This window comes from Pelodiscus sinensis, chromosome 32 (assembly GCF_049634645.1).
Source record: "Pelodiscus sinensis isolate JC-2024 chromosome 32, ASM4963464v1, whole genome shotgun sequence".
NCBI classification, from domain to species: domain Eukaryota; kingdom Metazoa; phylum Chordata; order Testudines; family Trionychidae; genus Pelodiscus; species Pelodiscus sinensis.
In genome coordinates this window covers 2,306,464-2,329,227 of record NC_134742.1, presented here as the reverse complement: position 1 = coordinate 2,329,227, position 22,764 = coordinate 2,306,464, and the positions used below count along the sequence as shown (strand labels likewise).

Here is a 22,764-nt window from a genome sequence, read left to right as displayed (position 1 = left end):
AAAGAGGCATGCAGATTTTGGGAACAGTTATTTTTAATGACTCTCAAACACAACAAAGTCATGAGAGTAACATATGAAATTAATGAGTTGCTATTTCACCTGCAGTAACATTTTATAAATCTCTGTCCCTTCTGCATTCCCTTTCCTTCTCCCTTCTCTTGCATAGCATTCATTTGTACTCAGTTTTTCTTGCACTCATTTATCACCTCTGTTTACTTCTATGTGTCTCTTCTACCCTCCTCTGATCCCGGTCAAGGATCATTCCCTTTCATGTTCTCCTTCCTTTCCGCTGAATGTATTCCTTCCCCGCTCACTGCTTCTGGCTGCTCTTGTTAGTCTTCAAAGTGCTGCATAGTCTTTTCTTTTGTTTCAGCAAGATCAGACTAACCTGGCTACATCTCTTTTACTTCTCTTCTCCAGAGAGTTTTCCTATCAGTGTTTTCATATCTGTTCTTCACCCTTTCTCTGTTTAATTGGTGTCCTCCCCACCTCCCATTTCCAATCTGCCCCTTGGACTGTTGCCATGAGTCAGAATCAGTGTTCCCTTTAAGCTGCTGCCTGGCAGCACAGCTTCACAGGTGATTAATCGGCCCCACCAGGTCAGTCAGCTCCATGCATAAAGTCATGACCGCAGAGTGTTGCTGGCTGCCCCACAGTTATAGGGAAGGTGACTTTGGCCCCTGTGGCAGGATCTCTGGCTGGGAGACACCAATGAGATCAGCTCCCTGCTGATGTGGAGCTTCCAGATTCTCCCCAACCCCCCCAAACCCTGATTGATTCTATTCTGCCACTCCCACCTCTGCCTGTCCCCAGCTCGGCTGTTAGTTCTGCTCCCTGCCCAGGCCCCACCTCTTCCCCTAAGGGCCCTACTGCCCCTACTCCAGCCCTGGGGGTTCTTGACCCCTGGAGTTGCAGAGAGAGGAAGCAGCTTTCAGGGGTCATAGAGATGACAGCCAGAGGGCTGGTAGAGGATAGTCCTCCAGGGTCATCCAGACTTTGGTGTGAGACTTAAGAGGCTAATTTCAGTGACACAGTCGGAGCTCTGTGTTTGTGTCCCACACCCAGAGCCAGGGTCGGATTCTCTCCCCAGGGAGGGAGCCCGGCGGAAAAGTGAAGATCGAGGCCTCGTCACCAGCATTGATAAATGTCACCTGCCCCCGGTCACAGTCCAGACAAACCCGGATCCTGCTGGGGACCTGGCTCATGGGCAGGGAGGTGTCAGGGGAGGTGGGAACCAGGAACTGATCCTTCAACCAATGCACAGCCCAGATCCCCCCCTCAGGGTTACTATTGATCCGCCCTTTCCTGCTCACAGACTCTCTGGCCACCCCCACAGCCCGGTATTGCCCATCTCCCACCTCCACCTCCCAGCAATGTCTCCCTGAGGTGAATCCTTCACAGCCCAACACACAAGTCCAATAGTCAAATCTCTCAGGAGTATCAGGCAGATCCTGCCGTGTGACTCCCCATCTCACACTTTTCCGATCCTGGGATAGGACAAGTTCAGGATGAGCCGTGTCTGGATCCAGAGTCACATTGGCTGGGAAGAGAGAATTTAAGTGTTAGGGGTGGAGCTTAGCCCTGGGGGAAGGTTTGATGGTGTCAGTGACAGAATCTGCCCCAGCTGTAGAGTGTCTCAGGGAATCTCCTTCCTCTGGGATGGAGAACAGCCCTTAGACTTCAACCAAGTTCCCAGGGGCAATTCACTGCCCTGGCAGGATGGGTCAGTGACAGAGAGAAAGAATCAGATGGGTTTAATGTGTTCATATAATTTATAAAGTTCATTGCTTTTAGAACAAAAGGAACACTAATTTATTTGTGTGATCTCCATAACAATGGATATGTTTATGAAATTTCACTATGTTTTTATGTTTCTGTTAAAAATATATTTCCAAAGATTTTAGGCATAACAAAGGATTTTATATTTTGATTTTGGTGGAGGATTCTATTAAAACTTATTAATCAAATAGTCAGAATTTTTAAAAGGGAAATTCATTTTTCCAGCTATCTGGAAGAAAAAGGGGTTGTTTCTTTGAAGACTCTCTTCGCCAGGAAGAAGGAATGGAAGATTTTGGGGGAAAATTGTAGTATAAGGATAAAAATGAAAATGTGTATTTTAGATAAAGGTGGTCTTCTGAACAGTCAGAATAGGGAGAGGAAGAGAGGAGAGGATGAGAACTAAGACGCAGGGAAGGCATTTCCTCCCCTTGCCTCTTATACCCACCGCCAGGATTAATCTTGCCCAGAATGTCACTGCTCAGCAGCAGTCACAGCACAAAAGTACCTTAGCCTGGGTCTGGGAATGAGGGCTTAGCAGAAGGGGCTTCATGGTAGAATGAGGGAGAAGCTGGAAGTGTGAGGGAGCAGAGGGATTAGGGTTTTGTGGGGCCTTTAGGACCGAGTAAATGGTACCCCACCCCTGCCACCTGCAACTGACTTGCCCCTTCACGCTGCTGCCAGGGAAATGGAGCCAGGCTTGCCCCACTCCTCCCACCTGGTGCTCCATCTGGAGAGAGGGGAAAGCCTGGCAAGCCCCTGAGCCCTGACCCATCCCTGGCAAAAGAGCCAGGCAGGCTGAGTGGGTCGTGATGAGGAGGGGGCCATTTTTCAAGGGCCTCCCAGTTCATTGGGGTCCCTGGGTACTTGTCCTGTTGGCCTACTGGCTAATCTGCAATGGGAGGGTGGTGAGGAAGAGGTAGAATAAGTGACTGTAGGAAAGCGGAAGAGGGCCGTGCTAGTGATGAGGAGGCTAAAGAGGTTTCCTGTTTCCCAGAGACAGGAGCATGCTGGGATCGTGGTGGATGGAGAGAGGATCATAGGAGCTCCCCGGAGGGCTCCTGGCTGTGATCAAGGCTCTGTCCCTCTGCTTGAGGAACAAGCAAGGGGCATCTACAGACACAGCCCCTGCTCACCCAGTCAGTGTGGGGTCACTGCAGAGCTCCTGGCTTTCTTCACATGCAAGATGAAGGAAGAAACATCGAGAGTTAGGCCATTAGCACAGAGAGTTGGAACAAACTGTCCCTGGTATAGTGGCTATGGAGGTGCACATCCCACTGTATCTGGACAAAGGGGGGCAGTTTCTACCACAGATATCTGCAGGGTGCAGGGCACATGCGGGTAGTGGAGGGGCAGGAAGAGTAGATGGAATATAATTATATAGATTCATTATGGTGTGTTGGGACAAAGGCACAAACCCTACCTCACTTTGTAATGTACCATGAGATGTAGGGTACTGAGGAGGTCTGCCCTGAACTATCAGGTCCCCTCTCACATACAAGGAAAAAGAGGCACATTGCCCCATGAGACTTGATATTTGGACATTGTTAAAATAGGATCTTTAATTACCTTCTTCTATAGGTGCCACAGATCTTCTCCATCCTAAGAACAACCACATCATTAGAGATGAGAGCAGAGCTGAACAAGTGTCACATGATTCAATATTGTACAAATTGTTAACTAATAGAAAAGGAAAGTTTTATGTTCTTTCAGAGGTATACTGAAATATAAAGCACCAGAACCTGCAGTGTGTGTCTCTCTCCCAAGATGGATCTTCACAGCAGAGTTAGCCCAGGGTCTTGCCTGGATGTTTCCCCCAATCTGTTTATCGTGCAAGCACAAAAACTCTGACTCTGGTTTGGTGCTTACCATCCAGGTGAGCTGGCAAGACTGTAGGTATAGGCTATAGCCCTGGTACCATTTATATTCTGGTTGGTGTAGAAGCTATTTTATGTTTAGCTAGAAGCCATCTTGTATATCAAAAACCATTTCAGCTTTTCTCTCAAGCACTTAGACCAGAGTGAACTTTCTGTCACCCCGTGAGAAGAGGCCTACAAGATGGGCTATTGGTATGTGTTAATTGGGCTGGTTGGGACAGGAGATGTACTCCCTCGTACCTGTCCGCCATCTTGTTGATAAGACTTTGTTTTTCCAAATTTAATTGAGGATTTCTGTAATTGGATGCCCTGACGTCAGACTGTTTGGCTAAGGGTATAAAGATACTAGGATTGATTGTATTAGCAGCCTTACTGGGCCCGACTTTGCTGGGACCACGTTTGGCTCACTTTGCTTTACTGATCAATAAAGCAAATCAGTTGTTAGCTGCCTAAACAGAGAGGAGCGTGTTTTTGCTTCGACATTGGTTACTTGCCCACTTTGCATTGTGGAGGGAGGTTAATCATCACAAGCATTGCTGATCCGCCACAGCTTTCCCACAATTCCGTGGGGCACTTTCTTTGGCCACAACCTACTTTGCTACTATATTGCTTATCACATTTTCAAATTAGATTTTGATGTGACATTCATCCAGTTTAATGTGACATTCATCCAGTTTCCCTCACATTTTGTAAAATTATGTTAAAAAAGAATGCACGCCTCCAAAAGAACGAGAACACAAAAACCAAACAAACAAAAAAGGGGTTCCTTTTAAAAATTAAACTGAAAAGCAAATGCCACTTCCACAATTTTTAACTAATTGCCACGTGAGATTGCAAACTGGTACAAAATGTTTCTTTTCAGAGGAAGGCTAATGATACTTACTTATTTCGTTATCTCGTTTGCCTAGAAAGACACATAGTGTTTATTAGGAGCTTCCCTTTTCTTTTTTTTTTAATTTTCTGTATCATCACTATAACACTTAAAACAGATATATTATTTCTATTCAATTGCCCCTTCAGGAGGTCAGACTAGCCCCCATTTCTTCCAGCCATGGAATCTGCCTGTGCATAGCTGGCTCAGCATAGGAGTTTGGGCTATTAGTAGAGCTGGGGGGTGGGGGTGGGGGTGGTGGGGAAACTGGAGGTAAGAGAAGACCTAGGAATAGAGGTGGAGCTGGCTTGGGTGCAGAGAGGGAGTGAGCACAGGGCTCGGCCGGGGGTGAAGAAGGGTTGAATTGAGCAGTGGCTGGGGCCAAAGCAGGGACTGGAGAGGAGCTGTTCTGGGGACCAGAATTAATCTTGGGGCAGCACATGAGGCAGAGTGGAGCTGGGGCTAAGGCTGGGGCTGTGGCAGGAGGTGAGCTGGGACTGGAGCAGAGGATGGAATGGAGCTGCAGCTGGGCAGGGGTCAGAGCAGGATGGGTGAGGCTCTCTCCTCACCCTTGTATGGCCCATGGGAAGCATGCTCCACAATTTGGGGACCACGAAATCCAACCTTCTGGTTTTAAACACTTGCAGCTCTATGACTCTATTGTTATCAATTTCTCAAATTAGCTTTTGGTGCAAAATTCATCCAGTTTAGTCTCTCCCCAGATTTTATAACGTTTCATTTAAAAAAAAATCCCTACACACCCCAAAATACTTATAGTAATAGAAAAATAAAAAGCAAACAAACATAAGAGATTTCATATTGCAACAATTTTAAAGGGACTGGGCTGCACTGGAAATGTATCGCCTTTAGACGTCCATAGCCTGACTCAACTCCCTAACTCGAAGGATTTTTAAGGGAAAGGATCTCTGTAAACATCCAAATGGTCTCTAAAATCCAGCATATTACACACATACCAAACATGCTCCCTGCCCCACTGGACAAACACACAGAAATCAAAATAAATAAGAGGAACAAAAAAAGCCTACATGCAATTGTGTATCTATGATCAAAATTTATATATGTGGGAAATGAGAAATTGTAACTTACGAACTTCTTCAGTAAGGTGCCCTTAAAAATAAAGAGAAAATATAAATTATTACAAACTCCTTTCTTCATGAAACAGTGTTGAAAGACTGTATCCTATAGATTCAGAATTCATTATGATGGCTACATGGGCATGTCCAATATATTTGGAAATAGGGCAAATATTCTTTATGGATAAAATTCAGCATGGAATCTGTGTGAATTCTGCACAGATTTGTTTTTATTTCCCAACTGAGGAGCAATGTGTTTATTTCCTGCTTTATTGCAGGGGCATTTCTATGGGGATGATCACTAGGGTATCTAGGTGCACTTCACTTTATTAGCAAAAATCAATTTAAAGTATGGATCTGAGAGGCTAGACTTTGCAAACCTTGTCTCAAGTGGAACCAGAGGCAGACAGCAGTAACCCCCTGAGAACTAGCGGGAAGGACAGAGGAGAACACAGATGGATCTGCTATGATCCAGCTCTCTGGTTCAGTTCTACTGCCTGTAGTAAGATAAGGGCCTAAGGCATAAGCCCATGTATCACAGGCCTGGTGTGAGGCCTAAACAGCAATGGGCAAGACTTTGCTAATATAAAGCGAAAAGAAGCTGTGAGCCTGAGGCAGGCCCTGCTCATAGATAGCAGGAACATACCAACCCAGGTTCAGGATAGGGTCTAAACTGACAGCATGACAGAAAGTGGTTGAAAACCTATGTACAAGGAAATGGGTAGTATCTAGGTATCATCAGAAGGTGGCAACCTGATACATCAGGAGTGATGTGTAACTTTTTTGTGCCTGTGTATACAAGTGAACCCCAAAGAGCTGTCTTTGTTTGACCTATGGGTAATAAGCAGGAAGAACTGGAAGTGCTAATAAATAACCACAACTATGACATTGTTGGTATCTCAGGGTATGTCTACACTACCACCCTAGTTTGAATTAGGGTGGTTAATGTAGGCAACCGAAGTTGCAAATGAAGCCCGGGATTTGAAATCCCGGCTAGTTCGGACTCTGTGCCCGCGGCTACACGTGGCACGGACTAGGTAGTTCGGATTAGGCTTCCTATTCCAAACTACTGGTACACCCTACTTTCAAGCAAATCTTCCAGAAAAGGGTTTATTTTCCGCAAGATCCCATCTAGACTGGTGCTTTTCTCCGACAAAGCCCCGAGCCGGAAAAAAGCAGCAGCCATGTTCATGCAAATGTCGCAGGGGATATTTAAAGCCCCCGTGGCATTTGCAATTCTGAAGTGTCTCCTTAGCATCCCTTTTCCGGAAAAGGGTGCCAATGTAGACACAGCCGAGGTGTATGAGGCTTTTTTTAAACAACTGACAAAATCATCCAGAAGTGCAGGTGTTGATGAGGGACTTCAACTATCCAGACATCTGTTGGGAAACTAACACAGCAGGGCACAGACTATTCAATTAATTCTTGGAGAGCATTGAAGACAGCTTTTTATTTCAGAAGGTTGAAAAAGCTACTAACGATTCACAATCCTGCAGGAAGGGCATAACAAGTGGGGTTCTGTAGGGGGGGGGGTCTGTTTTGGGACCAGTTCTGTTCAATATCTTCATCCACGATTTAGATATTGGCATAGAGAATATGCTTATTAAATTTGTAGATGATACTAAGCTTGGAGGGGTTTCATCTGCTTTGAAGGATAATTTAAAATGATCTGGACAAACTGGAGAAATGGTCTGAGGTAAAGAGGATGAAGTTTAATAAGGACAAATGCAAATTACTCCACTTAGGAAGGAACAGTATGTTTCACACATACAAAATGGGGAGCAACAGTCTAGGGGGTAGTACTGCAGTAAGGGATCTAGGGGTCATAGTGAACCACAAGCTAAATATGAGCCAACAGTATGTTGCTGTTGCAAAAAAAGCAAACATGATTCTGGGATGCATTAACAGGAGTGTTATGAGCAAGACACGGGAAGTCATTCTTTCTCTCTACTCTGCGCTGATCAGGCCTCAATTGGAGTATTGTGTCCAGTTCTGAGCACCGCATTTCAAGAAAGATGTGGAGAAATTGGAGAAGGTCCAGAGAAGAACTGCAAGAATGATTAAAGGTCTGGAGAACATGACCTGTGAGGGAAGACTGAAAGAACTGGGCTTGTTTAGTTTGGAAAGGAGAAGACTGAGAGGGGACATGGTAGTGATTTTCAGGTATCTAAAAGGATGTCACAAGGAAGAAAAATTGGTCTTTGGTCTTTGAGGATAGGACAAGAAGCAATGGGCTTAAACTGCAGCAAGGGAGGTTTAAATTGGACATTAGGAAAAACTTCCTGTCAGGGTAATTAAACACTGGAATAAACTGCCTAGGGAGGTTGTGGAATCGCCATCTCTGGAGATATTTAAGAGCAGGCTAGACAAACATCTGTCAGGGATGGTGTGGACAGTACTGGGTCCTGCCGTGACTCAGTGACCTTTCAAAGTCCCTTCCAGTTCTAATGTTCTATGATTTTATGGGAAAGTGACAGATCCAAGTCACTGAGTCATGTCTATTGTCAGGGGTCCAAATTCTTAGCCTACTTGTAGACAATTCATATAGGGAAGCTGTGCTTCATTTACAATAAACCTGGCCTGTTACCACAAAATCCGAGAAGGATCAAAGGTCTTTGGGGGCTCTCTCAGAGTCTTGCTGTGGAGGCTTTTTGCGCAAGACAGAATAACACACAGAGGTGCGTAAGCATGTAGCTGAATGGGCATCATCATTAACGGATCAGGAAACTTATCAGGACAACTCCTGTGATGTCTCAATACCACACTATCCAAAACTTTTCTCTCCTATTCTTACTCTTCCCCACTACCATCACCCCAATCTTCTATCAATAAATGCACACTTCTTCTTCTTTATGCAGGACAAGATCAGCAGATTATACATTTTTAATATAAAATTCCTAAATTACCCTTATTTTTTTATTAGAAGAAAAACTTTATGTAGAGAATATTTCTTCCTCTGATATTTACCTTTCATTTTAAACAAATAAACAGTGAGGACAATGAAACCAAACAAAACCACCAGGATCACAGTCAGAACCACCATCCAGGGATTCACCTTTGGGAAAAAGGAATCTGAAAAAACAAAATTCCAGAATTTGTCTTAATTTGGAAGTGTTGAAGGTAGCACCAATTTAAATAAATTAATTAACAGAACCTTAAATCAAAAATCAGATTAATAATGCCCTGCCTCCAGTTAGCTGAAGTTGTTAAGGAACTGAGTGAAACTAAATATATATTAGGCTCTTTAAAACTTATACAAGAATGTTGAGACAAGCAAGTGGCATCAATTAACTAAATAATAAACCATTGCAACTTTTAGGTGTAGACAAGGAAAAAATGAGTCCCTTTGTGGATCCAGACCCAAATGACTTAAGGAGTACAAGTTCCATTGAAAGTCAGTAGAAAGAACAAAAAAATGACATAGGCTACATTTTACATGAGTTCTGAACAATAAGTTGGTGCAACAACAACATCACAAAGAAACCACAATACAAAACTTAAAACATTAAAAAAAAACCATACATTTAGGTGATGCTATGGTTGCAGGAACATACTGTGTCTGTCTTGAGTGAAAGTTTCTTCTAACAAATTTGGAAGTTTGAGTGTGCATGCATGTGTGAGCATACATGAGTGTATGTGTGTTCATGGACGTGAGTGTGCAGGCTAAAATGCCAGGAAATGCATATGAAATCCAAATCTTTAATAGTCTGAATACTCACAAGTAAGGGAATCACATTACCCGAACTGTGATAGAGTAAAGATACAAGGTGCCAATCTTCTGTGTTTGTATGTGGATTTTGAAATGTTCACCACAGATATTTCAGTTCTTTTCCTATAATCTGTTTTATTTTTAGTGGAAATGAAATCAGTGTGGGATTATGGGTGGTAACTGACCTGATATATAAACTGCTGACTCCTTTTCTTGCTTGAGAAGGGTGTTTCTGATGCAACAGGACAAGTTTTTGTTTGAATGTTCTTTTACAATGAGAGCAGTTTCTGTTTCAAAGAGGCCGTTATCCCCGAGGGAAGTTGTTTTAGAAAGTGATGATAAATGTCGTCCACTGAGATCTCTCCACTGCACCTCAGGCTCTGGATACCAACCGGCTGATTGACAAACTACCCGGATCCCTCCATCCTGGTGACCCTCAATAGAGATGAGAGGAGCAGCACCCAGATCTAAGGGGAAAATATATAAAAGTGTCAATTCTCTTAATTATCTCTCTCTATATTTTAGAGATTTGTGTATCTGTCTGTATGTCTGTCTGTGAGTCCATTTGTTCAAGAACTACTCCTAAATGGCAAGAGCTAGGATCATCAAATTTGCTAGGCAGTTTCCTCTTCTCCTAACTTAAAGCAAGGTCAGGGTTTGGTTGTGCCAGGACAACCACAAGCATTAGGAAAGGGTCTGTTTTCCATAACGTGGACAGGGAGGGTCACAGAGAAGAGGGATGTGATACTAAGGCTATGTCTAGACTACAGGGATTTTTTTAAAAAAAAGTAGCCTTTTTCGAAAAAACTTCACCTGCATCTAAACTGCTGCTGCGTTCTTTCAAAATTAAATTGAAAGAACGTGGCGGTTTTTTTCTATAGCAGTAAACCTCATTTTACGAGGAAGAAACGCTTTTTATGAAAGAGCTCTTTCAAAAAAAAAGGCGTTCTTGACCGCAAACAGGGCTTTTTCGAAAGAGAGCATCCAGATTGCCTGGGTACTCTCTTTCAAAAAAGCAGATAATTTTTCGAAAAAGTTGTGGCTGTCTAGACAATCTCTTTCAAAAGAAGCGTGTAGTCTAGACATACCCGAAAGCTGCATCTAGACTGGCAAGATTTTGCACAAAAGCACCTGCTTTTGCGCAAAATCTTGCTGCCTGTCTACACTGGCTGTGAGTATTTGCGCAAGAACACGGACTTTGTACTGTACAAAATCAGCAGTTCTTGCGCAAATACTCTGACACTCCCGCTCAGGGATAAGCCCTCTTGCGCAAGTTAATTTCTTGCGCAAGAAAGCCCGATGGCTAAAATGGCCATCAGAGCTTTCTTGTGCAAGAGAGCATCTACACTGGGCACGGATGCTTTTGTGCAAAAGCAAATCTTTTGTGCAAAGGCACATGCCAGTATAGATGCTCTCTTGCGCAAATACTTTTAACGGAAAAACTTTTCCGTTAAAAGTGTTTGCGCAAAATCATGCCAGTCTAGATGCAGCCGAAGAGTGGCCACTGGGGGCAGGAAGGCACTAGACTATAAGAGCTATAGTGCAGAGTCATAGAACCAGACTAACAAGAACCGGCAGGAACCTTGGGAGGGCATCAAGTCCAGTCCCCTACCCTCATAGCAGGACCAAGCACCATATAGCCCATCCTTGACAGGTGTCTCTCTAACCTGCTCTTAAATATCTCCAGAGATGGAGATTCCACAATCTCCCCAGGCAATTTATTCCTACTGTCAGGTAGGAAATTTTTCCTAATGTCCAACCTAAACCTCTCTTGCTGCATTTTAAGCCTTATCTTCAGAGACCAACAAGAACAATTTTTCTCCCTCCTCCTTGTAGGTATTTGATGTCTCCCCTCAAGCTTTCATGTCCCCCCCCAAGTTTCTCTCTTCCAAATTAACCAGACCCAAGGAAATGGCCAGCAGGGCTGGGGCTCCACAATCTTGTCTGCCAGCTCACCAGGTAAGTAGATCCCCTGCCCCAAACGCCTTCCCTCTGGCCCTTGGCCACAGCACTGGTGAGGAGACAGAGAAAAGGTCCCTAGCAGCCGAGGGAGAGAACAGGCCCCTGGATGCCAGAGGGCTGGGGTAAAGAAAAGGCCCCTAGTTGCTACGGGGAGGGCTGGGGGAGAGAAAATGCCCATGCTGGAGGGGATCCCCCACCTTGACCCCCACCTCACTTCTCAATCCTCACTCTCACACACCCTTTCAGCCTCCTGCTCTGACCCTTCACATCCCTAAGGCCCTGCTCTGATTCCTGCACCTCCCCACACTGCCAGCTCCCTGCCCTAAAGAACACGGGCAGCAGAATGGATGAAGGAGTGTTTGTGGATCTGTTGGTCACATGAAAAAGCACTAATTCAAGCAGGTAGTCAGTAGAAAGAATAAACACTGGAATGACTGAAATCCTGGTGCTCATGGACACACAATAATGTGAACAAATATTTTAAATAATTTCACAGAGTCAATAGGAAATATTGTTGGCTCAACACAGAGCAACTGAGCACTCAGAACCTTTGAAGATAATGACAATGTATATATCTGAATAGATCTGAATGTTTGAAAATCTGATTACAAGTGCGTTAGATAGATATTAATTTAAAAATCCAATTGGCTTCATGGTATTAGTGTCAAACAACAAGGAACAAAAGACAGGACTATGCAGCACTTTAAAGACTAACAAAATGGTTTATTAGGTGACTAGCCAATTAGCCCGTCATAAGGCGGGATTTTCAGGTCTTTCCTCCACATCGGTCTTCTCCATGAGGAGTACTATTCCGAACTACCTAGTTCATGCCGCGTGTAGCCGCGGGCACGGAGTCCGAACTAGCGGACATTTAAAAATGGCGGCGCCCGGCAACATGCAAATGAAGCCTGGGAAATTCAAATCCCGGGCTTCATTTGCAATTTCGTATGACTACATTAACCACCCTAGTTCGAACTAGGATGGTAGTGTAGATATACCCTCACAGACACTGGGATATTATATATATGATGAGCTTTCGTGGGCCAGACCCACTTCCTCAGATCAATAAGTGGAAGAAAATTGGCATGACCATATATACCAAAGTGATACAATAAAAAAAAAGTGAACACATATAAAAATGACGAAACAGGTTTAAGAACAGAGGAGGAGTGAGGGGGGAAGGAAGAACTGCTGTTTTTGTCTAAGAGTGGCAAAGATAATTTTTGCTTCTCACTGTGACACTCTGCACTGTATATTCACAACAGTAATATGATACTGGTGTGACAGGATGCAGTTACAGAAGACAACTTTGGACTGTTTCCTGGTATGCTGATTATGCTACTGACACTCACTGTCTTGCTCCCTGGCAGTGCATCTACACAGCACCCAAAACTCAATATAAGCTTGGAAATTTGGCGCTGTCTAAACAGCGCCAAATTTCGAAATAAAGCACTATTTTGAGCCATCCTTTACTCCTCATAGAATGAGGTTTACAGGGATGGCAAAATAGCGCATCTGCTGTATTTTGAAATAGCGGACGTGTTCAAAAGTCATGGGGTAGCTATTTCGAGATGCTGGAAGTATCCCAAAATAGCATTGCAGTGTAGACATACCCTGGGGCTCTCCACCACCCTGTCCTTTTGGGCCAGATTCTCTGGTCTCCCACAGACAAAGCAGAGCTGAAGTAACTGCCCTTCCCCCCTCCAAAGAGCAATGCAGACATTCAACAACTTCAGCTCTGGGAGAATGCTGTTTTAGGGCACAGCACTCAGGAAACCAATCCCAAAATGGGATCAAAATCCCAAATAAATCCATCTCTTTGGGTGTAAAAGTTTTGCGTAATGAATGGTTGTTCAGGTAAGCCCCCTTTATCAATGAAAGGGAGAATGTACACACTAATTGTTCCTCCCAGGTAACAATAATTTACCCTGGGCTAAATAGTAAACAAAAGTGTTTTGTTAAGTGCAAGCAGTAGTGTTTAAATGGTTGCAAGTAAAAACAGACAGAGCAAAGTAAACTACAGCATTAAAATGATAGACAATGCATAGCTAGTTCTAATACACTAAAATGTATTGCAAACTTACCCTAAGGCTACGTCTACACTGGCATGATTTTCCGGAAATGCTTTTAATGGAAAAGTTTTCTGTTAAAAGCATTTTTGGAAAAATCACATCTAGATTGGCAGGACGCTTTTCCGCAAAAGCACTTTTTGCGGAAAAGCATCCATGGCCAATCTAGACGCAGTTTTCCGCAAAAAAGCCCCGATTGCCATTTTCGCGATCGGGGATTTTTTGTGGAAAACAGTACTGTGCTGTTTACACTGGCCCTCTTGCGCAAATGATTTGCGCAAGAGGGCTTTTGCCCGAACGGGAGCTGCACAATATTTCTGCAGGAACACTGACGAGCTTACTAAAGACTCCTTTGGGAGTCGGTCAAGAATTTATTTTAGGAAATAAACCATGCTGAAAATGTTTTTAATAACATGTTGGGAAAGTTTTCAGCATATTTTTCTAGTATGAAAGTGGCCTTTTGCTGAAAGTTAGATACATTGTGTTATTGTAAAAATATTTCACAAGCAAGAAGACGCAGTTGTTGTAATAGAAAAGAATATAACATGCAGACCATACACAAAGCCAAAGATGACACAAGTCACTGACCTGCTACTCGCAGTTCCAATACAGCTTCTTCATAAACAGTATCATCTTGTACAAAACAGAGGTATTGTCCTTCATCAGAGCGTCTGATATTGAGAATCCTCAGATGAACATTTCCTTCTGTGAGTCCAGCTTTCATAAGCTCTGTCCTTCCCTGATATTCTGACATCTGCATGTCGTACTGATCCTTCCCATCATAGTACAGATGCACAATAGATGCAAACTCAGATCGGAACCATCTCACCTCCATGTTTGCAGCGCTCATCCGGGGGGACAGGTGACAAGGTAACACAACTTCCTGACCCAGGATGGCTGTGACAGGGTTATGGGATCCAATCACTATGAACTTTGCTGTAAAATGCACCAGGACAACAACAAAAGGAGCTCAGAGGAGAGTGGGAAACAGGAAAGGGCTTATAAGGAACCAATTAAAAGGCGGCTTGCTAGGGCAGCTCTTTTATAAGGAGCTGCTCAGGTGAGCAGAGGGGGCCTGACCCAGTGAGGATGCAGGAGTGGCTCCCAGGAAAGGAGAAGTACAATGCTGGGCAGGCTCAAAGGAACAGAGAAAGAAACTCTTACCTGACACCCACCAGGCAACCAGCCTTGACACAAAGGCCAAGCAGGTGCTAGGGGCACAGGGAAGTGGCCCAGGGGATAGGAGCAGTCAAGGGAAGAGAAGAAGGACAGGAGATGACTACTGCCAAAGGGTCCCTGGGTCAGGAATCAGAGTAGTGGGGAGGCCTGGGTTCCCCTTGCATCTACCCAAACTAGAGTGTGGCCTTCACAGGCTGCAGCTTGAAGCATGGGGCTAGACTTTGTGGCTGCAATTTGCAACAGTGGCAGATGTGCGGTGGAGGCCTGCAGATACCTCCAGAAGGGGGAAAGAGAACGGAGTGGTGGCACTGCTGGGTGTGTTTATGTAAATACAGTTTGCTCCTGCTTTGCTTAAAATTGTTAGATAGTCAGAGATGGAGCAGTATTTTGCTCACTGGAATCAACTTAATGTATGACCCAGAGCCAGCTCTGTTTGTGTTCAGGGCTAGCTGAAATATGTGTACTGATGTTTGTAATTTTGTGGGGATACAGAAAAGTAGGACTGTGCTAAATCTGTTCCAAAGGAAAGGGCTCACAGTTAACAGAAAGGACCCTGCTAAGCAGAGACTCAACTTTCAGAGCTCTATCAGGAGAGACAGGGAAGGTTGAGGGAAATGTGATGGACCCCCTCATGCATTACGAAATGGACTTATGGACATGAATATACATAATATAAAGGTGCTTTGAGCAAATTATTTAATGTAACCTATGAGTCTTCAAGTCATAATCTGCTGGCTCTGTTTATTTTACTTTGATGTAGGTATCATTTTAGTGTGTAAAATTAGACATATGGAGTGGGGAATTCTTTGAGGGTTTTAAATGTGTGAATGAGAGACATTGAGGGTGCGATCCTCAATGTCTCAATGAACAACTATTAAACAATCTCTTTTTTCCTTAAGTCTGAGCAGTGGTTGGTAGGGTTTTCAATTCTTGAAAAAAGTATAGGAGAGCAGGGGTCTTGTCTTTTGGCTGGGCTACACCTGAAGGAAGGAGCTGAAGACCTCAGGGTGGCGAGACAGCCCTGGTTTGGAGGGGCATTTGGAAAAGAGGTTTTAGGGAGAGTTTGAAAAGTTTGTGCCGAGGATTTTAGTGTTAGAATTAGCCAAGCGGTTTTTGTTACTTTTGATTTGTAATCTTCTTTGCTCTGCCTGTTCTCACTTATTGCCACTGAAATCCTCCTGCTTGTACTTACTAAAATCACTTATTTTCTATCAAACGCAGTGTAAATAATTGTTATCTGGAGGGGCAGCCAGTATGCACATTCTCACTTTCATTGCTAAAGGGAGCTTACCCAGGTAATTCATTGAGGGGTTTTGATCCTATTAGGGGAGTATCCCAGGAAGCTGGGCCCACAACAGCATTCTCCTTGGACCCGAAGAGGGTCAGTGTCTATACTGCTTCTCTGGAGGGGGGACAGGGATCTCAACTCAGGGCCTCAGCTGGGGGCAACCAGCAGAACTGGCCCTGCAGAACGGGGCAGTGAGAACCCCAGAGAATGGGAAGGCCAGTGGCAGTGGCTGTGTCAGCAACCCTGGGAGGCACCCCCTGAGAGGTCTTCTGTGACTGCACCCTGGCACAGGAAGCTTATTTTGTCAAGTGGCTACATATGCTTCCTTGTCTTGACTGGTTTAACCTGTTCTTCCTTCCCTCTCCCGTCCCCTCCCTCCAGTCTGTTCAAAGAGCCTGGCTAAATAGGCATCATTAGGTCCCTCTCTTCCTATGTTAATTGTGTTTGAGTTCTATTTCTTCTACCTTGCTTGCTAAGAGTTAAAATCACCAGGAGCTGAAATTGCTTGAGATGAATGGGCAGAAGTTACAGTCAAGAAGTGGATGGCAGCGGATGGTGACTGACAGCCAGCAAGGCAGAGGTGGAGAGATGCCATGAGCTGCCCTCAGGGTGGCGCCAGAGAGCAGGTGGATGGTGAGTGAGAGCAGAGGGAGAGAGATGCCTCTTTACCTCCCCCAACTCAGGATGGGAGGTGACTCTGCGGCTGCACCTCTGAACTCTGGGTCTGCCCTGGCCAAGGGCAGCGACTGGGAGTGGGGTGCAGAGGAGAGCTGTGCAGGTGAAGGGGACATTTACATTGCTGGACTTAAGAATCTGAGAGGAAAAGGACATTGCCCAGCCTACTTGGGGAGGGACTGTGAGTCATGGCTTTTGTTTGTGAACCCCGGGGGTGTTTTTGTCAAATTAGTGCCAAGTTACTTCTCTCCTGTTTATGAAAAGTTTCTTTTCGGCACTCAGACTGTGCATGCAAATAGGGAAGTATTGTCTCCCAAAGGCATCCAGGGGTGTTGTGTGAATTTTTCAAATTACTGAGTGGGAGCTCAAGCCAGTTCTGTGTTGGATGGATGGAGAGGAACCCCTGGAGATTGAACCCAGCCCTGGCTGCTGCGGGCTCCACCTGACAGAAGGGTTACACCTTTGTTTAGCCACCTTATTCCAAACCAGGAATGTATAAAGGTGAATCCAAATCAGTGCTAGGACAAATAATTTGTGTATCTTGGCTATGATAACATTCTTTTTTTTTCCAACAGTAAATGCTAACTTCAGCTTTGCAAAATTTTGTTGGATACTTGATACTGGTGAACACAATTCATGGAGAGGGAGAACAGGGGAGAGTGTTAAAGGGAGATAAGTAAGCCCTAGGCGGGCAATGGTTCTCAAAGTGCGATGGTCCACAGCTGCCTCCCAGGTGGTCCGTGGCTCAAGCTCATGCCTCCCCTCCTCTGTCATGCAGCAGGGAGCTCGTGCTGCTGCTCAAACCTTGCAGTTGGCGCACAGCCACATGAGGCTGCAGCCAGCTCCGGCTACTGGCTCAGAAGACACACATGGGCAAGGTGAAGAAAGCAAACTCACCCCCCCACCACCCATGTGGTCCAAGGAGCTACAGGTTGAGGAGTGCCACCTCACTCCCCTCCATGGGAAAGTCCCACCCACTAGGGGTATGTCTACACAGAAAAAGTTATTTGGAAATAACAGCTGTCTACACAAGCCAACTGCTATTTCGAAATTAATTTGAAATAGTGGAGAGCTTATTTTGAAATTGGTAAACCTCATTCCACGAGGAATAGCGCCAATTTCAAAATTGCTATTTTGAAATAAGCACTATGTAGTCACTTATTTTGAAATAGGGGGCCTCCAGCCCTTCCCAGGGTGCCCTGGCCACAAGGTAACTTCTGAACTGATGCCCTTCTGGAACTAGTTCTGGCTGGCCTTAAATGCAATTCAGTGTCCAAGCGGTGTGGACGTGCTGTCGAAATAGCAAAAAGCTATTTTGAAATGCATTTTGTGTGTAGACGTGTTATATCGAAATTAAATATTTTGAAATAATGCTGTAGTGTAGACATACCCTACGCGTCCACCTTCCCTGGGCCTCACCAAGGCTATGTCTACACTGGCGCGACCTTGCGCCAGAGCTATGCAAATGAAACTAAGTGTGGAATGCCTCATTTGCATATATAATGAGCCACCATTTGTGGAAGAGGCTCTTGTGCAAGAAGGAGCTGTCTACACTGCCCCTTCTTGCGCAAGAAAAACCCTCTTGCACAATGCCGCTACGCTGATTATTTTCAGGAATAACAGCATTGCACAAGAGGGCTTTTCTTGTGCAAGGCTCAAACCCTGGCAGCTCTTCCTATCCCCCTGCCACCGGGGAGGTTCTGAGGCCACCCCAGCCCTGGTTCCTCCCCCTGATGCCTGAAAGGGCAGCCCCATGGCTGCTCTGCCTCCCCACCCCAATCACCCAGCTGGGTCCCTGCTCTTTGCCTCTCCTGGCCACATTGAGGGAGGGGTAGGAGAAGGGATAACTCAGTGGTTTGAGCATAGGTCTGCTAAGACCAGGATTATGAGCTCAATCCTTGAGGAGGCCATTTAGGGATCTGGGGCAAAATCTACTAGGGATGGTACTTGGTCCTGTTGTGAAGGCAAGGGACTGGACTCAAGGTCTATAAAATCATGAGTGGTGTGGAGAGGGCTGATAAAGAAAAGTTATTTATTAGTTCCCATAATAGAAGAACTAGAGGACACCAAATGAAATTAATGGGTAGCAGGTTTAAAACTAATAAAAGGAAGTTCTTCTTCACAAGCGTGTTGTCAACCTGTGGAACTCCTTGCCGGAGGAGGCTGTGAAGGCTAGGACTATAATAGAGTTTAAAGAGAAGCTGGATAAATTCATGGAGGTTAGGTCCATAAAAGGCTATTAGCCAGGGGATAAAATGGTGTCCTTGGCCTCTGTTTGTCAGAGGCTGAAGAGGGATGGCAGGAGACAAATCGCTTGATCATTGTCTTCGGTCCATCCTCTCTGGGGCACCTGGTGCTGGCCACTGTCGGCAGACAGGATACTGGGCTAGATGGACCTTTGGTCTGACCCAGTACGGCCATTCTTATGTTCTTATGTTCTTATGACCTGGTCCCTTCCAGTTCTGGGAGATAGGCATTTCCATTCATTTTATCCCTAATAGATGTTTATCTAACCTGCTCTTAAATATCTTCAATGAGCTGTTAGAGGTGCTAATCTTGCTCTGCGGTTAAGTTTACAGACTGTGAGTTGTTCCATAGACTCTGAGTTAAGTATGTTGTTACTTTAGAGACACAGCCTGGATTCCTACCTGATTCCATCTTCCAAACATAACAAATCAGGAAGAAAACAATAAAACCAGTCAGAGGGGAACTGTCTCTGGAACTGTGGCTGAATGAGAGAATCTTCATTTTCACTGCAGCCTGGTCTAGACAATAGGATAGAAGAAAAAACCTCATCATAGTGAGCATCAACACCAATTAACACTAGATCCTTAAAGGCAAACATTAAAGGAAACACAGTAAATAAAAAGGAATAAATACATTGTTAAGTGAACTCTCTTGTATTATGGAGTTAGAACAGCCATTGCATTAAGATGGAAAGTGTTTCCTTTATAAGTCTGATTTTGTCCCATTCCTACAAATTCCACATTTGAAAAAGAAGGAAGATCATTTAAAGGTTAATAATAATTCCATCAATGGAGAAAAATATTCGTGAATGACAAACACTGTGGCTACATCTAGACTGCAAGGGTAAGTCAGAAAAAGAAACACAATTTGTGGTATGCAAGTTCCATATCTTTTTCCGCTTTACTGTTGAAAGAATTACAGAAATATAGGAGAAAAGAAATAGACTCTTAAATCAAATAACCAGAATAGCCAAGTAGTACAGTGAAAGGAGAGGGAAAGCAGTTCATATGTCATTTGGAATATATAGTTCAAATACAAAGTTTATATTCAGAGTAAGACAAATTTATCCAGGATTAAATTGGATTATTTTGCAGTTAAAAAAATCACCGAAGGAATAAATATTAATTAGGAGATATCAATGATCAGTTGGGATAATATTCAAGTAACAGAATCTCACCTACCTGATGAGTCTTAGAAATAAGCTTTGGAACAGTTTTGAGATCTCCCCAGTGTTGCAAGGTTTTCTAAAACCCTCATCCATTCTCCTCTAGTTAGTTCTCATGGTCAGTGAATATTTTGGAGGCAGAATCATCTACAAAGCAATAGCAAAAAAAAAAAAAAAAAAAAAAAAAAAACTGATTGCAAGACTTTCCTTCCATATTTCTGCCAAAATTCTATTTATTCTTTGAAGTGAAATGTGTCTCTCTGGATTCCTTCTCCAAGATAGAAAGCAAATGTAGAAAAATAACTGGCATGTTGTTCTCTTTTCAGTTCCTCCCTGTCACACCTCAATATGGTTTGGAGATAAGGATCCTCTCTGAAAGAAGAGAGGGTTACTCACCCTCTGCAGTAAATGAAGTTATTTGAGCTGGGTTTCCCTCTGGCTGCTCCACCTTAGGGCTATGTCTACACTGCAGGCTTTTTGCACAAGAACGGTCGTTCTTTCACAAAAACTTGTGCAGCGTCTACACTACTCGCACGTTCTTGCGCAAGTAAATTTACAGTAAAGCGTCAGAAAACAGGGTATCTTGCACAAGAGCTATTCCTTTCCCCATGAGGAATAAACCCTCTTGAACAAGAGCTCTTGTGCAAGAAGGCAGTGTGGATGGGCAAAAGGGTTTCTTGCGCAAGAAACCCCTATGGCTAAAAAGGCCATCAGAGTTTTCTTGTGCAAGAGAGTGTCCACACTGCCATGGACGCTCTTGCACAAAAGCACATCTCTGTCGCAAAAGCACATGGCAGTGTGGACGCACTCTTGCACAAGACTTTTTGCGCAAGAACTCTTGCACAAAACAATTCTTGCATGAGAAGCCTGCAGTGTAGACATATAGATGTTTGGGCTCCCCAGTGTGTCTGGCCAGAAGATTTGTTTAGAAGTGCTTTAGCTAGGCTGTTTGTGCATGCACAGCAATCCTGACACGCTAGCAGGTAATGTGCATGTGTGAACCCCAATCCCCTCAGTTCCTTCTCTACCCTGGTAGATACACAAGAGGATGCCTTGAAGCAGAGAGGAGAAGGGGTGAGTGGTGGTGTACCCACAGGGACACCCATCTTGAAGAACTTCAGTTACTGCAGAGGGTGAGTAACCAGCGGCGGATATAGGCAGGGTGAGCGAGGCAGCTGCCCCGGGCCCCGTGCTTTAATAGGCCCTGCGCCAGCGGGGTCACTTTCTAGCTTTAGCCACTAGAGGGCGCCGCTGCCCCGCACCTCACAGGGAAGCCACAAGATCCTGGGAGCGGGTGGGACCCGGGCAGAGTGATGTCTGAGCGTGTGGGCAGCGCTCTCAGGGCCCCGTCCCACAGAGCATCCCCCCAGCATCTGCAGTTCTGTCTCTAGAGCAGCCCGGCCGGCCCGCAGGCACTCTGGGGGGGGGGTCTCTGCTGGCGGGTGGGTACCATGATGCACCTTTCCCCAGCTCCGCAGACCCAAACACGAGACCAACTCTTTGAAAGAGTAAAAAAGAATAAAGCGGCAGCTTCTGCAGCCAGGCCCTGGGGGCGACTCTGTGCCTAGCCTCGCTCCACCCCACATCTCCTGCCCCCCAGCTGCCGCCGGATCCTGCAGCCAGAGTCCTCTGCCCCAACATGGGAAGGGGTGGTCTTGGTGTGGGGGAGCCCTGTGAGCCCCACACTAGCTGGTCTGTGCCTGGGCGGGGGCTGGACATCGGGGGCTGTTCCATTCCTGCCCCCGGCACCCAGTCATAGAGCAATGCGCCAGAGCAGCCGGGCACCGGGGGCCCACACAGCTGCCTTGGTGCAGATACAGGGTGACTGAGCCACAGGGTTGTCCCCAACCAGAAGGGAGCCAGCCCACAAGCGGTCTGCTCGGGCCACTCCTGGGGGTGGGGGGTAGGGGCTACAGTGGCAGGTTTGTTTGCTGTGTCCAAGCTCCCTTTCTCGGCAGTCGGGGCAGCCTCTATGGCCCCTCCTCTGACCCTGCATGGAGCCTGAGGTGCCATCTCCTTTTCCTCCAGCTGCTCTGCAGGCTCCTGAGAGGCTGCTGGCTCAGACACATGAGCCAGCCCCTTCTAAACCGGGTCAGGATTTCCCTGCTCCCCAGGCACCTCGCTGCTCCAGTACCTGGGACTGGAGAAGGGGCTGATGCTGGGAAGAAGCCTTTTCCCACCGGCTGTTAGAGACCCAGCTGCCAAAAGAGCTAGACAGCTAAAACAGACTTAAATACGAATGAAAATGTTTAATTATTAATGCAGAATTTTGTTTAAGAATGAATTACAATATAATTAAAATAAAAAATTAGCCAACTAAATTAAGTTTCTATCAAATTTACCCAATTCACATGTAACATGAAAATAGCCTTCAATCTTTCCTATTTTCTCTCCAAAGGGGGGGCCCCGCGAAATTGTGCTGCCCTGGGTCCCGCAAAACTCTTATCCTCCCCGTGAGTAACCCTCTCTTCTTCTTCCAGGCTGTCCCCGTAGGTTCTCTGCCTTAGGTCACTATGAAGCAGTGTGTCCGCTGGAGGTGGCAGCTTCGGCGGGCATAGTGTCTGTATGGACAGCCATCAGGATGGAGTGGCTGACTAGGGTTCCCCTAGAAGGGTATGTGTTGAACACGTAGTGGGTTGTGAAAGTATGGGTGGATGACCAGGTGGATGATTTGCAAATATCTACCAGGGGATACCCTAGATGTGTGCTGTTGATGCAGCTGTGGCTCTGGTGGAGTGCGCTTGGAGTTGTGGAGGTTGATCTTTGCCAAAGGCCGAGTAAGCCAATGTTATACATTCCACAATCCATTTAGGGAGTCTCTGAGAGGAGATAGGAAGGCCCAGAGATGGCTG

At 45.3% G+C, this 22,764-nt stretch overlaps 1 protein-coding gene across 1 annotated transcript; it reads right to left on the bottom strand.

Annotated features, from left to right (window-relative positions):
- Window positions 1–303: 303 nt before the first annotated feature.
- On the bottom strand, window positions 304–19,765 carry LOC112544413 (butyrophilin subfamily 1 member A1-like). The gene is made up of 8 exons (XM_075913687.1): window positions 19,149–19,765; window positions 13,947–14,294; window positions 9,513–9,794; window positions 8,586–8,690; window positions 5,632–5,652; window positions 4,537–4,557; window positions 3,346–3,378; window positions 304–1,540 (listed from the first exon to the last, which is right to left on the bottom strand). Exons 1-8 carry the CDS (start codon window positions 19,306–19,308, stop codon window positions 1,023–1,025), a joined length of 1,488 nt encoding a protein of 495 aa, XP_075769802.1. The 5' UTR covers window positions 19,309–19,765; the 3' UTR covers window positions 304–1,022.
- Between the last annotated feature and the right edge of the window lie 2,999 nt (window positions 19,766–22,764).